The sequence below is a fragment of the Ambystoma mexicanum genome, chromosome 6q (assembly GCF_040938575.1).
Source record: "Ambystoma mexicanum isolate Mex_15411 chromosome 6q, UKY_AmexF1_1, whole genome shotgun sequence".
Lineage (NCBI taxonomy): Eukaryota > Metazoa > Chordata > Amphibia > Caudata > Ambystomatidae > Ambystoma > Ambystoma mexicanum.
The window spans coordinates 1,282,540,670-1,282,558,148 of NC_090937.1; the positions used below are offsets into that span (position 1 = coordinate 1,282,540,670).

At 44.2% G+C, this 17,479-nt stretch overlaps 1 protein-coding gene across 5 annotated transcripts in view; it reads right to left on the reverse strand.

Moving 5' to 3' along the window:
• Window positions 1-17,479, reverse strand: part of LOC138516615 (cytosolic beta-glucosidase-like) — a 677,786-nt gene that overhangs the window by 516,843 nt on the left and 143,464 nt on the right. For 4 of the 5 annotated variants that reach the window (XM_069631880.1, XM_069631883.1, XM_069631882.1 and 1 more), the window contains exons 2-3: window positions 2,453-2,553; window positions 907-1,075 (exon numbers count right to left, since the gene is read on the reverse strand). In XM_069631880.1, the coding sequence (XP_069487981.1) occupies window positions 907-991 (85 nt within the window). In that variant the 5' untranslated portion in view covers window positions 992-1,075; window positions 2,453-2,553. The remainder of the gene's footprint in view (window positions 1-906; window positions 1,076-2,452; window positions 2,554-17,479) is intronic. The other variant, XM_069631881.1, reaches the window with a different exon arrangement.

A 17,479-nucleotide genomic window follows, 5' to 3' on the forward strand; every position in this document is an offset into this window, starting at 1 on the left:
GTTAAAAAAACTGGACCCTAAATTTGCATCCTTTAACATTGATGACACAATGATCCCAGTCTCACCAGTGGTAAAACACACTATCCCTAACCTGCCAAGTAAGCACGATATCCTCCTCAGCGGCCTATTCAACCAAACTCCTAAACGCTCCCAGAACCTTCCTCTCAACAGACAGCTTCTTGACGATCGCCCGTGCAGTGGTGGGTGCTAAGCTCAACTACTGCAATGCATTTATCACTGATAGCTCAGCCTACAACATATAAAAACTCCAGACCATACAAAACAACGCCCTATGCGCTGCCTTGAACATTCCCAAGTCAGGACACATATCAGCTGCCCGTAGAGCTGTGCACTGGCTCCCCACCTGAGAAAGAATCTCATTCAAGATACTCTCAATCACCCACAGATGCATCACCAATTCAGCCCCGCCCTACCTGGTACAAAGATTCGCCAAAACCCATTCTACCAGGCCCACTAGAATCCCCTACACCCAAGGATTGGTTCAACCCAAGTTCAAGTGCTCCAAAGTAGGTGGGTCAAGTTTCCCAGTCGTTGCTGCCACACAATGGAACTCCCTCCCTCATGCACTAAGGGCAGAGGAATCTTACTGGTCTTTCTGCAAAGCCCTTAAAACATGGCTATTTAAATAACCATCTATGTTTCCACTATGCTATGTATTTTGCCTCCGGGCCACATGTAACTGGTTTTTTTCAGTGCCCTGATGACTGAGAGTTTGTGTGCGCTATACAAATGAAAAAATTAGAATAATAAATAAATAAAATGCGTGACTGTTTTACAGAAACCGTAGTTAAAATGACAGAGGTACGCACGCACTCTAGCACGACACGCACGTTTTCTAGAAGAGAGCTACATAAAAGACAACGCACAACATACATAAATAGTTACCTTCAATCTGATAGGCCGAGGTTGATGCTCCCCAAGCAAATCCGGCTGGGAATTGGAAACTGGGAGGATTGCTCAATGAATCCATTTGCAAAGTGATTGATTAATCAGCTATGAAACGCCAATTGTTTCGCAGTCTGGAGTCCTTGGGATGGAAGCTGAGTGTGTCGACCTAAACATAGAAAAATAAAGACGCAATATTATTCATATAGAAAACCGATTATGTAGGTAGACACGTATAATTCGTTGTGCACAATCTTACACAGTCGAAATGTTACACAAAGCACAAACAAAAGTTATATCAAAATAAAGCAAACAATTCGTCCTGGTTAATAATGCAAGAACTTGCCTCATGGGCTTCGATATGATTGACAAGAGAAACAGAGACAGAAAACCCTGAAGAAATGTAGTACCTGGCGCGACCGAATTCTCTGGATAAATCCAGGATACTAATTCCAAAATGCCTGTGATTGCCCGCAGTGACACCTCAGTTGTCTGACTTCCTCCTAGTGCTAGTGGGGCTACATCAGTAGTTGAACTTTCTCCCCCCTACTGCATTGGGGCGTAACTCAGAAGACGTGCCTGCCTTCATTCCCCGAATAACATGAGAATAAGTTAACTTTGCACACACGTGAATCAGATAATAGGAGAACCTTGCACAGACCAAATGATTAGTCATCCATAAACTGCCAATGAAACAAGCTAAAATAATTAAACAGGCACACGGATTCGCTAATGGCAGAATGATTGATACCGTGAAATGATTAGCACGTATAAACGCAAGCTGTGGAAATGCAAGCCTCAATGTCACCATATGCCTGGCATAGTCACTCCAGGGTAAATAATTAACTTACAGGTGCCGCTGCTGACAGCATATGCCATGTGCATCCTCAATTGATGTCATAACGTTCTAAAACATCCATTTATGTGTATGAATACATGTGCAGTCATGCCCATTCTTCAGTAAATTTGCGAATCACACAAGTATCCTTCTAATTGTAAGTTACCTTAAGCATAAGTGCTGGATAAAGAAGGGAATTAGGTGCCCGAAAAGCCTAACTCAACAGTAACGAACAAATCAAGGTAAAGTCTCACATGCAAGGTTAGTTCCTGTAATGAACCGCTACCTTATACTAATGCTTCATAAGCCAGGTACAATAATCATATACAAGGCACAGCCTGCTGGGCCAGAATGGAGGCTATCATCATATCCCAAGCACAGTCATTAATGCCTAAAATCTGCCATCATATACCATCTACAAACTAAGATGTTGTGGCTTCAAAAGTCTAAGTACTGCAATTTGGTGCCAGGTAAAGTAAATCTTGAAATAAATGCTATACTGAGTACTTTCCCATACAAATGTCCAAAGAAAACAGCTAAAATGCATAGGTCTCACAGGCATTTCTGAAGCCAAAGCTATGGAACATTCCAACAACAAATAACAATGTACATTAGCAAGAGCAAAGAAAATCTTCATTTCGCTTTGTTGAAGCTCATTCTCTTTAATAACCATGGCCACAGTGCATGCCAACATGTTTAAACACTTACTTGAGAGGAAGTTTAATCTGAAGAGATGTTTGAATTATTAGAAATTTCACAGAACATGCATGAACAATTCTTTTGCTAAACAGTGATGCCAATTAAGCGACCTGTAAAAAAAAAAATGTCACTATCCTAATGAACTTCATTCTAGAATTAAATTTACAATGAAAAGTAGCAATTAGAATAGCATTATTGGTTCTAGGATTCCATTTTCATAGCATGACTCTAGAAACAACAATGTATGCAAAACCTACCGACAGGAACTGTTTATTGCTTGCTACAAACTTTCATCCGCAAAGTACTTACATTTATTCAACATTTAAGAGAATGATATCAAAACCTCAGCAACTGCAATTATAAAATGAAGAATTGGTTTCAAAGTTCAAATCATGTAATTACAAAGATATGTTATCACGAGCTTTGTTGAATCAATTCCCAGGAACGATTTGTTGACACCACAACAGTCAAAACATCCTGGTTTAGTTTATGTCACTTAATACTCCTTGCAAAGTTATAATGTGAAGTCCATCATAAAAAGCAACTGGAGAATTTCTCAATATCTACAAACATAAAAAGATCTTTTTCCGGATCTGTCAGCTTTCACATAGAGAAAAAGTTAATCCTTTGGGGATTTACTAATTAGAGCAGAAAGTAGTGATAAATGAGAATTTAAAAAAAAGAGCACAAGGAGGGTGCTGTTGCATGGTGACTAAGATTTCTGCTCTCTTCTAGAGCTCCCAGAGCCTGGTGCCAGCAACGTACGGACATTCACTTCCATAGTGGACGTCAGGGTCAATGGTTGACTGGTGGCGAGTTCTAAGTGTGGCTGTGTGGCGCACAACAATGATCGAAATTTTGCCCAACGAGACGGCTCTGATGGCACCGCACAGAGTGACATTTCCGCACCGCTGTGTGAGGCGGAGGGGCAGTTGGGCCGCGCGGCTGTGTGGGTCCTGAGCAGACCTACTCTCCTTGTCCCTGCACACTGCGGGAGATGCAATACTGATATATTCAGGGTACTAGCATTGGCCAGACTGTGTGGGGGGGATTTTCTGCATCTTCCTTAGAATGCTTGGTGTCCACTGGAACTCTCCTGGGTAGTGCGGAGGGGGCTTGCCAGTTCCTAACCTCTTGCACCCGATGCCGCTGGCCCGCCTCTGGGCCCCCTGCCTGTGGTCCGGAGACTGCCTACTATGATACGGACTAAACTTGGATGCTTGGTAAATGCCATGCAGGGCCTATACTGAACCCTATACTTGCTACCTCACCTGCTCCTTTCCCGGCTGTGTGGATATCTGCCCCTACAACCTGCCTAGGATGAGAAAGTACTGTTGCATGGCTACCGTACTGCACTGTGAGTGCCACCTCATGCATGCGCATAGCTATATCCGTGTCTGGTCATTTGTTTGCTGAGAGCTTTGCCAAAGGGGAGATCCTATTGGTGGGGGATCTCAACATGGTATGGGTTCCCACACAGGATAGGAATGGGAGTACAGTACAGGGAGCGCAGGCCCCATCTAAGGCACTACAGCGGAAGATGGCTACACTTGCCCTCCATGATGTCTGGAGGGTGGTAAGATGGCAGGAGCAGGGATTTACCTACTATCCGCATGTACACTCCTCCTTTTCGCGGATAGATTACCTTTGGGCTTCCAAAGGGTTGCTGGGGAAAGTAAGAGATGTAGAGCTAGGATCTATCTCTCCGTCAGATCATGCCCCATTGTTGATGAGCATCTCAGTGGGAAACACAAAGGTGGGCTATGGAAATGGAAGTTCCCCATAGATCTCATACACAACCCGGTCCAGGTTGAATCCCTTAGAGAGAAGATCGAGCGATATTTTAGAGCTAATGAAACAGTGGATGTGCCACAAAAATGGTATGTGACACATTCAAGGCAGTAACAAGGGGGCACTTGATAGTGCTTAAGGCAGGGAAGGACAAACAGAGACGGCAGTGGGAAGAGGAACTAGAGCGGAAGCTAAGAGACATACAGGGGGAAATGTCGAAAAACCAAAACAACAAACTAAGGAGAGCGTTGAGACACGTTCAGGGTCCATGAGAGACTCTTATAACAAAGCGGGCAAAGGAATACCCGACTGTATCTGAAGTAAGGGCACTATGTGAAAGCCAACAAAGCGGATCAGTATCTGGCTAGACAGTTAAAGGAAAAGAGAGGCGGTCAGACAATTGTAAAACTTCGAAATAGCCAAGGGCAGGATAAAACGACAAATGAGGACATGGGGGACATTTTTAGGGAATACTACCAGATGCTATACACATCAGACAATCCCATCGGAGAACAAACAAGAGGAATATCTAGTGAAACTCTCGCTCCCGCAGACATCAGAAGAAGAAGGGGAATGTCTAGAAGAGGAAATAAGGGAAGAAAAGGTAAAGAGGCCATTAAAGAATTACCAAAAAATAAGGCCCTGGGCCCGGATGGATACACGGCCAGATTTTATAAAATATTTTGGGATATCCTCGCCTCCACTCTAACAAAACAATTTAACACATTGAAGATAAAGAGTGCCATCACACCATCAATAAATGAAGCTAAACTGGTGGTATTCCATAAGCAGGGCAAGGACCCAATACTACCAGTATCATATCGTCCAATATCACTAATAAACCTGGATGCAAAATTATATACAAAGATCTTGGCAGATAGGCTAACACACTTGCTGCCGAAATTAATAGGGCAGGACCAATCAGGTTTTATACCATCCAGGCAAACGTTCGACAATTCTTGCAGAATTTGCCACCTAATAGAGAAGATGGGAATAACCCGAAACCCTGCAATACTAGTAGTGTTGCACACGGAAAAAGCATTCGACAAAGTCGCATGGTCCCTGTTGTTCAACATATTAAAACACATGGGGTTCGACACAAGATTCCTCCAAATGGTGCAAGCTAATTATAACTCACCAACAGTTTGCATAACCCTCAATGGAGTAGTCTCAGGAAAAGTAACATTGGGACAGGGCACTAAACAAGGCTGCCCACGTTACCCGCTGCTATATGCTATCTACCTGGAACCCCTATTGACCAGGACTAGGGAGATGGATTGGTGGACGGCAATAGAAATGGCGGGAGAGGCACATAAGGCAATGGCATTTGCAGATGATATGTTAGTGGCTCTGTCGGACCCAGAACCTTTGTTACCGGTGCTAATGAAGGAACTGGAAACATGTATGGCGATGTCAGGGTAAAAAAACAAAAAAAAGAAATACTGAACCCATCGGTAGACCCGGAAGCGATGGACAGGCTGGGGTGCGAGAATGCAGGTAAAACGTGCAGAGGAAGGTGTAGCATACTTAAGCATAACCCTCACAAAAAAGATAGGGCAAATGTATGGGGCAAATTACCCACAGTTGCTGGGAAAAATTAGAGCTGCTCTTATGAAATGGAATCCCCTAAGAATAACATGGTGGGGGGAATGACAACAGTCAAGATGGTGGTACTACTGAAACTTCTATACTACTTCCAGGCCCTACTCATCAGAATCCCAACGAGTTTCTTTAAATATCTGGAAAAAAGACCCCCCAGGATAGCGATGTCAACATTAACAGCTACAAAAGACAGGGGGGGCCTAGCTTTCCCCCCATTTGTATAGATATTATGAGACGGCCCAGCTGCGGGTCATAAGGGAATGGTAAGCTGAAGGTCATGATAAAGCATGGACACAACAGGACAGGGCGGTAGGTAGCGGGTTCTTCCCTCTCTGGACTCATGTGGCTGAATAAACAAACTAGACACCCTAATGTTAGGATTAGTGAGATAATTGCGGTAGGAGTGGAAGTTTGGAACTCAGCAATTCAATGGGGGGTGCTAACGGTGAAACCATCAACATTCTACCCAATGTTTGGGAACCGAGATTTCAGCCAGGGTTGGAAAAAGGGGCATTCAGAAAGTGGGGAAGGGTAGGTTGCCAAAAGATACGGGACATGTGTATGTGTATCCCTTGGTTTTGTTGAGAAATGTGTTAATGACATAGGCCTGACAGAGAGTGACCGGTTTAAATATAGCCAATTGAAACACTGGTTAACTACCCCAGCTTTCAAGGAGGCAGCTACAAGATAGCTGACATCCTTTAAAATATAAAACGACTCACACAGTTTCAAAAAGTTTGGTGTCAAATCTCTATAGGTATTTGAACGACCAAGAGGAGTTAGTTCAATGGAACTACATGAGAATAAACTCTTGGGGAGACCATTCCAAGAAGACAGTGGGAGTACCTGTGGGGAGCAATCCCAAAACTAACTTGCTCCATGCAGGTGAGGGAAATGTGGATTAAAGTGCTCCTACAATGGCACTACATGCCAGAAAGGATCCATGTAATGTTCCCCCAGGCATCAGATCAATGTTGGAGGGGATGCAAGGTGGCGGGGGACTGGATACACATTTTGTGGAACTGCCCAGTATTGCAGCCGTTCTGGGTGGGGGTGAAGAACCAAATGCGATTTATGTATCAGGGAGTGGAGCCGATGGGGGATAAGATTTGGATGTGTGGGATGTGGAATATGGGGTTGAAACTACTCACAAAGATGTATAACCGTGGATTCATGATCCTGCTGATAGCGGTGTGGCTGGTGATAGCACAAAGGTGGAAACAGCAGTCAGCACCTACAATCCAGGACTGGCTACAAAAAGTCTGGAATTTTGTAGCACTGCAATGGGTAACATAAGATCCAGGGGGATCAGGAGGCATTCAAACAAGAATGGGGCTCAGTATTGAAGTATCTACAAAGTGACTATATGGCACAATAGTGCCCGCATGAATTTTGGACATATTGTGAACCTAACGGAACTCAAACCAATAAAGACACTTCTGGCAAGGGAAGGGGATGGGGGAGAGTCGACATATCAATGTTTCAATTGTTTCTTCCTTGTATTGTGTAGCATCACAATGAAACTAATAAAAACACGTTAAAAAAAGAATTCTCCATCTACAGGAGACTCATGCATTGACAGTGGGCTGTGAGGGGTTTGCTAAGAGCTGGGGCAGGTATCGATTGTACACCGCATACTCCACACAGTCTAGGCGCGTGATGATCCTTATACATAAATCTCTCCCATTCCGTCACAAGAAAGTTGACATCGACCCACTGTGCAGGTTCATCTCAATCTATGGTTCCCTAGCGGGCAGAGACCTGATGTTGCTAAATGTCTATGGACCTAATATCGACGGTCCCCAATTTTATACTGACATATTAGTTATGTACCCGGTGGTCCCAGTCCTGTGAGGTGGCGACTTTAACGCCACTATTGATCTGCAACTAGACCGCTTGACACACACTCAGAGACCTTTGTCGCAGGCGGGTCGCGTTATTAAAGGAGGAATGCCTGACCTTGGTTTGGTGGACACATGAAGAGCGCTACATGATCGGGACCGCTCCTACTCCTTTTATTCATCTGTTCAAGACTCCTTCTCCCGAAGTGATTTATGGCTGATCTCCACCACATTACTGTGGTGAGTAAGGGAGACCTGCGTGCTTCTCAGAACCTTCTCTGATCATTCTCCAGTATGAATCTGATTGGCGTTCCAATCACTCCCTAGAGCCTGCAGTAACCGGCGGTTTACGTCGCAGGCCCTGCAGGAAGTAGCTTTGCATCCACTATAGACGCACATGTAAAACTATATTTTGAAACAAATGGGGGCTCCGTGTCCATGATCAGCACTCTTTGGGAAGCCTTCAAGGTTTACATATGTGAGATCGCCATTTCTACTGAGTTTAGGAACTTTTCACAATAACAAAAACAACATTTACTAAAAACATTTTTACATATACTACAACATTAAAAGATTCTTATATCACATTTTTTAAACATACTTTAAAATGATTAACACACACATCCTATTATATTAACACAGTTCATCAGTTATGGTAGCAGCCAAAATCATTTAAAATTCTATTGCACCTTTGGATACTCAACCAGACAGAATAAAGTGCAATGTGCCAGGATTGAATAGATGTATTTAAGCAGCTCACCCAGAACGAGTTGCTCTTGATGTTATTGAAATAATGTATGAATTTACTGAGCATAGGCATGTACAGTGAGCCATTTTTACAGCATTCAATTAGAACGTGTTGGGCCGTTTGCGGTTTCTCGTCCAATTTGCACGTACAACATATTCAGTTTTCTCTGGCAATCACCAGTTTGGATCCTATGCATGCCAATACAAGGAGCTTATTCATTCTCAAGAGTAGAATAAATCTCTGCAAACCAGGTGAGGAGCATAACAATAGGTACTTCTGGAGAACTCTGTAAATGTGCACCAGTTTACAGAACTCCTTGTAGCTTTTTAGTTCGGCTAAGTGTGTATAATTATTCGACCAATCCCACTTTTCTAGTTCAGACACAAAGCTTTTTTGCAACTCATGATAGTTGCTGCTCCAGGTCTGCTTCCAGTCTAGGGTGACAAAGGTTTGATGTACTAACCTCTCAAATCATGCTGTTCCCATCTTCATCTTGTATCCTGGCTTGCAACATTATGTGTTACTACTGACTTCTGCAATTGTATTCGCTCTTCACTCTTGCTTCTCCACTCTTTTTGACAGCTTACTCTCTTTTCTCTCCTCCTTTCCCTTCTCCCTTTTCCTATCTCCTCCCCTTACTTTCTTCTGTGCACTTACTCTATCAAAATTGTCCCTGGACCTAATATGATAGCAACCTCGTCTGTTTCCTCCACCCTCCCATTACTGTTTTTTTCCTCCCCACCACCCCTCCAGCACTATCTGAAATGTCGTCAGGCCTAGTATGATAGTCGCTTGGTTTGTTCCTCCCCTCCCTTTCTGCACCCCTCTCTCTCACCTTTTGTTTTTCTCCGGCTCTACCAGAAATGTCGTCAGGCCTAGTATGGTACTCGCCTGTCTGTTTCCATTTCCTTCCCACTCTCCCTCTCCCTTCTTTATCTATGTCTTAGCTCTTGCACTATCTGAAATGTCGTCAGGCCGAGTACGATAGTTAATTTCACATCCTTACTGTTCATGGCCTGTAAGAATGTGGTTGTATTTTCCCTTGTTCCCTCCCTTGCCTTGAAGCGCTTTGAAACACATTGTGTATAGGCGCTATATAAATAAACAATCATAAATGCGTCCTGGGCCTCACCACTGTATTTCTCTCCCAATAAAGCAAGGAGAGGGTACACAGGATTAGACCTCGCCTTTATGTATAACAGAAAGTGACGTTTGATAGCCACAGAGGTGAGGGAAATTAAACTGAGTTCCAGCCAGAACTTGGAATGGTCTTTAACCAAGATAGGTCATCCATACACAATGCATCCAGTCCGTATAGCAAAGTGGCACAAAAACATTGCTTGTATAACGTCAGGGTACCTATGAGACTGAAACCAGTGTACTCTTTTGAGCACCTCGTAATCGTGGCGATAAGGGGCACAGCCTTTCTCTTCTTGTCCATAATGCATTCACTCTAGCATATCTCTGTAGCTCCAATATGCTTCTTTTCAGGCCAGAGAATGTACAGTCACATTTTAAGATGTCATCAGCGTACGATACGCATGTGACCTTCACTCCGTTTACTTTAGGTGGACAGTTTGCTACCCTCGCCACCCTAGCAGACAAATCAGCTAGGTAGATGTTGAATAGTAGAGATGCAAAAACGCAGCCCTGCTTTACACCTATGTTTGTAGGAACAGGCTGCGTAAATGCACCACCACAATCCAGTCTCACGTGTGCCGTGGTCTGAGAATACAGACCCCGCTCCTTGCGCAGAAGATGGTCTGTGCACCCATAAACCTCCATCTTCTGCCACAGTTTGCCATGTACAACTGAGTACACTGAAGTCCACCATCACTGTGGACAAATATGGGCTGCCCTTAAGGTTAGCTTGTGTTATAAGCTGATATAGCAACCGTATACCATGCATGGTGCTAGAACCAGCACTGTAGCCAACCTGGAATGTATCCATGATGTTGTTGATGTTAACCTATTTTACAAGTCACTTTAAGGTCAAAGAGGCAAATATTTTCCCTGACACATCCATGAGAGCCAATAATCTATAAATGGCAGGATTTTCTCCATTGCCTTTTTGTATACTGGGATCAGCAGGGAGCGCTTCCAAGAGTTGGGGATTACACCAGTTGCACACACTTTGTTAAACAATATTAAAAGGATATTAGACCAACTTTCAGGGTTACTCTTCAGCACTACGTTGCCCAGGCCATTTGGTCCGGGTGGTTTGGACTCTTTTAGGGCAATTAAGGACTTTATCTCCTCTTTATCAAAGTAAATTTGAAATCCTGTAGCTACAGGAACACTCTACAGCTGATCACCTTTAGAGGAGAACACCAAGCTTATGTAGTAAAACCATTTTTGAGCACTTATAGAGGCAGTTAGCATGTTAGCATACTGGATTTAGAGATTCTATATTTGTTTATTAATTGACACAGTTTTCTTGGTTGACCACCGGTGGCTGCTACTACAGGTTTCTGCCTCTGCACCTGTTTTTGTTTATAACGCCACCATTTGACCCATTTTGATTATTTATTTTTGATGGATTTTATCAGTTGGGCACTAATTCTAGGGGTATTCGCTTCGATTTTTGTTTTGCGGATCTCTTTCCTCATTATTCTTTTCTCATTGCTGATTACACGGTCATAATGGTGATGATGATTGTTGTTAGTCAAATAGATTGGGGAACATTTAACAGTGGCAAATTGCGAGGACCAGTCATTAATCAATGACTATCTCGTCCGCAGACATGTTAGCCAGAATCTCCAGCTCACTGCCATCAGACATTGTCATGGAAATACTTGCATTATCGATATTCTTTTGGGACCAGCTTAGCGGTTACCGCCCCTATTTATATCAAGATCCCCAACCAAGGATTTGTGATGCAAAGTTTACGGTGAAGACAATCCCAGCACCACTTGAGCGTGGTCACTGTAATTGCTGTCCAGTGCACTTAGTCATTGAACATTTGCAATCAAAGTTTGGCTAACACTGCACAAAGAGTTAATTTCGTGAAATAATCAGCTGTGTTGCTTCTGTCGTTTGTGTGGCCACTTCCACTCACACTCACGTGGAAATAAATGCAGTAATAGTGCCGGGAACAAGGACAAAACATGTTTTGCTCTGTTGAGAACTTGTTGTCGAAGGGACATGTTTTGCTCTGTTGAGAACTTGTTGTCGAAGGGCCCCCTCTCCGGTCACAGCCTTGGTTTTTACCCACGGCTCCTTCAGTCTTCTGCAGACTGCTGCGGACCAGTACTTCGCGCCGGCACTACGCGCCACTCCCCGTTTAATTAGTAGCAACAACGGGCTCCAGTTAAAGGTGTAGCAGCCTTTTTGCAATCACCACAAAAGAAACACGTCCTCACTGCTGTGTGGACTGCTGCAGACTGTTACTTTGTGCTGGTACTTCTCGCCGGTGCTACGCACCACAGAATCAAAGGTGCTACGTCAAGCTCCAGGGAACTGTTTAAGATCCTACGAGAGCTGGAAGACCCCCAACCTCCCATCTCCACGTTACCAAAGACACCAATTGGTGTACTCATATCCAGAATTCAACTAAACATAAAATTGAAAAAATCAAAAGGTGACATTGCAAGCAATCTGACCATCCCTATTGGCAGTACTCCTCCATGCAAAACGGAAGACTGGCTGCTCACCATTTCTCAGAGGTGTCTGAATCAGACATTCTGGACACCCTTGAAAGAACTAAGCCAACAAACTTTAAGGTCGATATATGTCCGCCTCCATTTTTAAATCCTCTGCAGTTCTTCTTACCCCCCCTTATTACCAAATTTGGAAACCTCACTTTTAATGAGAGCCATGTTCCTGCAGATATCAAACAAGCATGGATTACCCCCCTTCTGAAAAAACCTTTGCCTGATCCTAACCTGGCTGGCAACTACCACCCCATTACTAACACTCCTTTCTTACTGAAGATTTTGGATAAGATCGCTCACCGTCAAATTCACGACTTCCTCAGCTGTCACAACATTTTCGGACCAAAGCAGTCCATTTCAGAACACTTATAGTACTGAATCCACCTTTCTGGACCTGAAAACTAAAATGCTTCAGTACTTTAACAAAGGCAAACCGCTCTCTTCATGCTTCTAGACCTGACAGCTGCGTGCGATTTAGTGGACCACACCATCCTGGTTGCTAGACTACAAGAATATGCTGCTTTCTCTGGTGAATGATCTAGTTGGGTTCACTCCTTTTTGTCTAACCGAGTGGCCAGAGTGCATCATGAAGGGTGGGCAGTCATAATTTCGAAAAAAAAATGTCGACAGGCAAAAATGTCGACAAAAAAATGTCGAAAAAAAAAATGTCGACTTTCGTTTTTTTTAATTATATATTTATTTTAGGGGTTCGGGAGTTAGAAAAAAGGGAAAAATTAAAAACAAAAATTAAAAAAGGGGGTTTGGGGGGGAACCCCCCCATTTCGAAAAAAAAATGCATTGAAAAAAAAAGTCGACATTTTTTTTTTTGACATTTTTTTTCGGAATTTTGACTTTCGACATTTTTGTTGTCGAAATTATCACTATGAACCATCATGAAGAGTTTACAGCTGAGGGCTATGTGCTGCCATGTGGAGTACCACTGGGGTCCTGTGTGTCCCCTACTCAATACTTCACTCTTCCTCTTTTTGAGCTGTTAGATTCAGAGGGCATGATGTGTGCAAACTATGCCAACGACACACAGTGCCTCATTCCCCTTAATGGTAATCACACTGTGGATACTGTTAAAGTTAACACCATCTATAATCACATCACAACTACACATGGATATTGCACAATTGTTTGGCACTTAATGCCAAAACCAAGATCATGATTGTTGGCACTGCACCCAAACCTCGTAAACTGGATCCGGACTATCGGTCTTTCCAAGTTGCGGATTGCACTCTAGCTACTCTACCTAAAGTCAACACCCTTAGAGTTGGGGCAGAGGTGAACTCAACCGTCTTCAGATCATATAAAATAACGCGGTTTGGGTGGTTTGGGGTCTTTACAAGACTGATCATCTATCAGCGGCAAGAAGGTCCCTGCAATGGCTTCCAATTGGAAGACAAATTGCATTTCGGACCCCGTGTATCACTCATACCTGCCTCTACGGGAACATCCCTTCCTGTCTCTCAAATCTGCTGTCCTGGCTTCCATTGAGATGGACTCTGAACTCGAACAACTCTGGCCTTCTACTAACACCAAATGCCAAACTTTCCCTTGTGTCAGAGGGATGTTCCTCTGTGGCAGTCCCAGGATTGTGGAATGCATTGCCCCCTCCCCCCCCCCCGATCTGAGATCCTGCACTTCTCTTGCAACCTTAAAGCACAAACTGAAGACTATTCCCTTTGAATGAAGGGACTCTATCCTCTCCTGATGACTTGTCTGCTTAATCACTGAATTCTTTTTATGTTTCATGAGTGTTAGTGCTCGTCTCAGCGCTTCTATGCCTGAGGGCCATGTTCCAGCGCTTTAGAAATAATTAAAAGGGGCCTTTGGTCACTAATCTTCCCCACCCGCTTTACAGATAACAGTGAATTTGACCCAGATAGCACTACTGAAATGGCCTGGCACAAACTATGGCAAGATATAGGCGTGCCCGCCCCATATCATAGGGATCTCCCGCTGTGGAATTGTGTATCGTCCTTACTCTGAGTAGACAGCGGTTCCCAAAGGGTCTGGATGGAATATGGGTTTTGTACCCAGAGGACAACTTTATCTCCTCCAATGCCACTCCTTGTGCCCCTACAGCGCAAAACCTTGCTGTGGCTACAGCATGCGGGCATGTCAAGGGCATGTAAAACACTGTGGAGCAATTTCCCAGTGGAACCAGAGAATGACACGTTACTGGGGTCCATTTTAACTGCAGGTGACAATCGTGGCTTGGTGTCCTACTTATACCGACTGATCCAGAGCTGCTTGGCACTGCCTCGGATCAATGTGCGCTCTAAATGGTTTGGAAACCTACAGATGGATATTAGTGACGATCTCTGGGCATATATGGACAACACCGCTATCATTATATGCCTGACAGGCTGAGTTTGTTTTCTGGGGAGCGATCAGGCGCATGATCCAGGTGCAATAGTACCAGCACCAAATACTACCACATGATTTGGGACGGCCTGATGCTCACACCCTTTTGAGAGAATGTATGTCGGATGTTATCGGAAATGACGAACAGGAATGTTGTCCCCTTACCCGTGCACTGTTTATTTCATATTTTTTAAGCCTTCTGTGGGTTGCATGAGTAAGTTTGTAATTGTATGTCTCCTCTTTGCCAAGCGATGTATTTTACTGCCGTGGATGAGCGCGATAATTCCCACTGTGGATCACTGGCTCAGAGATGTCATATGGACCAAAGACATGGAAAAAAACGGGCAGGCATTTAAGCCACCAAATCCCACCCGAGAGACATTTGGGGCACACTTCAAGCATACCTTCTGCGCACACCACCTGTGTCGGACATTCCTATGGACTCATAATAGCCCCCCCCCCTTGAACTCTCGCTGGTGCTGCCCCAGCACCATTACTGGATGTGATGACCTTCCATGCTCTTGAACAATATCCCCCTGTAGAGTGGTCTACACGGTCCCTGATCCTCCTTCCTACTCGCATGTCCTATTGTATGTCATGCTGTAATGTTATGTACTGTACTATGAAAAGTGTGTCAATAAAGACAGTTTTTAATCAAAAAAGAGCACTAGAATGGGGACTTTCCCCTGTTACAGCTCTCAACATTGTCATAACATAATAGGAGGTGGCTATGTCGGTCTTCCCTATACTGCTAAAAAGATTAAATGGAATCACCAATTCACATGCAGCACTAGCAATGTCATATGTGCGATCAGATGCCGTAATGGTATTTACTATAGGAGGATGACTACACAAAGCAAAAATGACACAGAACAGAATACAAGTCAAGGTGACGACATACAGTAGGGCATCACTGGTAACTTCTAATTTTCTGGAATATAGGCATAGTATTGCACAAAAGCAATTTCTAATTTTGGAGCAAGGTTCTATACCCAGACGGGGAGGCAATTTGAAACTCTTGAAACTCTTGATGGCTAACAGAGAAGTGGTGTTGAATCACAAATTGAGTGCCCTAAAGTCTAAGGAAATTAATGATGAATTGCACCTGTTGTGTTATCTTTAACCTATGAAACTGTACACACTGTAATCAACAGTTTGGTTTACAGTATTGATTTTGAAGTATACAGTACAACTCGTATGTTTATGAAATAATATCATTAAGTAGATTGTCAACTCTTTCCAAGGGGAAGCCATCCCCTTTGGGACAAGGAGGTTAGCCCACTACACTTAACACCCCTTAGGTGACAGGGTAAGCAGCATCTCTCTGGAGAAGGGAAAAGGAAATCTTCATAGAGGGACTTAAGTCAACATCTCTCCCCAAAGCACCAACACCTTTATCGGGTATCTAGGAACTAAGGTGTATGATAATCATATGACCACTTTAATAATGGTTGACTTGGCTTCTGACTCAGATTTTATCAGGTGTTCATGGAAAACAGCAGAAAGGCAGAAAGACCAGCCTGTTGGAGGCACGTAATGTGATGAACCAAACAACAGAGAGTCTGAGCGAGGCCCGCAGACAACAAGCGTGCCACAGCAGCCAGAAGAGGTGTGGCCGGGAAAAAAGACAGGACGTCAGATGTGGCGTCATGGGCCATGGCAGGCACTTGGAGAATGCAACCCAGTAGTAACCGAAACCGTTCAACGTGGGATCCCGAACAAGATTAAAGTAGCTGATAGGATCGACGCCAAGCCAAGAGGAGGAACAGCCAAGAGAACACCACCCCAAGCAAACGGGAATGGAACAGAGATTCCGACCAACGTAAAGTCCAATTGACCAGTCGTGTAAGCAGCTCTGCGATGAAAGAATGGCTGGACAAACTACAACACCCTGCCAGGGAGCACCGCCAGTCGCAAACAGGTACATGGTGGCTCCAGAGGAACGGGTGGTGGGTGTCAAGGCGAGTGGGAGAAAGATCCAGAAGGCCCAGAGTGGGGAAAGAGGTATAGACCTGTCCCGGTGTAAGAGAAAGGACCAGATGCCCTGAAGTGGGAAACAAACGGAGAAACCCGAGAGCGGGAAGAGGAAAAGAGAGAAACTCAGGAGTGGAGAGCAAAGTTAGAAGCTCTGGAGTGGGGAGCGCACCAAGAAGCCCCAAAGTGGGAAGAGAGAAAGACACCAACTACGAAGTGGTGTGCGGACAGAGAAACCCCAGATTGGTGACAAAGAAAGAGAGAGGCCCCAAATTGGGGAGTGAACCAAGAAGCCCCATGGTGGGGAGAGAGAAAGAAATAAGCCCCAAAGTAGGGGCCAAGAAACCCCAGAGTAGGGAAAGAGAAAGTGAACGGCCGCAGAGTGGGGAGCGACCAAGGAAGCCCCGAAGTGGGGAGAAAGACTGAAAGGACCCTGACTGGGGGAGCAAAACAGGCAAAAGTCTCCCCAAAGGGAGAAAGACTGAGACTTATAACTGGAACGAGAAGCAATGAGAGATCTGGCTGGAGTTTCGGGGTGGCTCTCCAACAGTACACAAACTATATACTTGGAACAGTAAACTTTGGCCAGGGCCTATGGTAAAGAGACACAGCTATGGGGGTCAGAAACCAGCCATCCTTGTTATCTGGCAATTTTCCAAAAATATATCTTAGAAGATATTACGGGCCGAGAAGCAGGTGTGAGAAAAAGTCATTTCCTTTGAGTGCTTCATGCCCAACTTGTTTCTTATTTGATATTTTACCTGTGGGAAAATGAAAGGAATAGTGAAATCCACACCCCTTATATCTTTTGAACCATAACACAGACTTGCATGAAACGTTCCAGTCCTGGTGGGCCTGGTCCTAATATACACATGTCAAACTCTGTGCTTATCCATCCTATGGCTCAAAAGTTATTAACCATAGAATCTTTCCTTTTCCAGTGGATGAAGGGTTTCACATTAACGATAGGGTGGCTATCGCCTCCAATAGTGTATATACCTACTATATATACCTCATGTGATAGGTCAGAATTAAGAGACAGACAAGGAGGCAT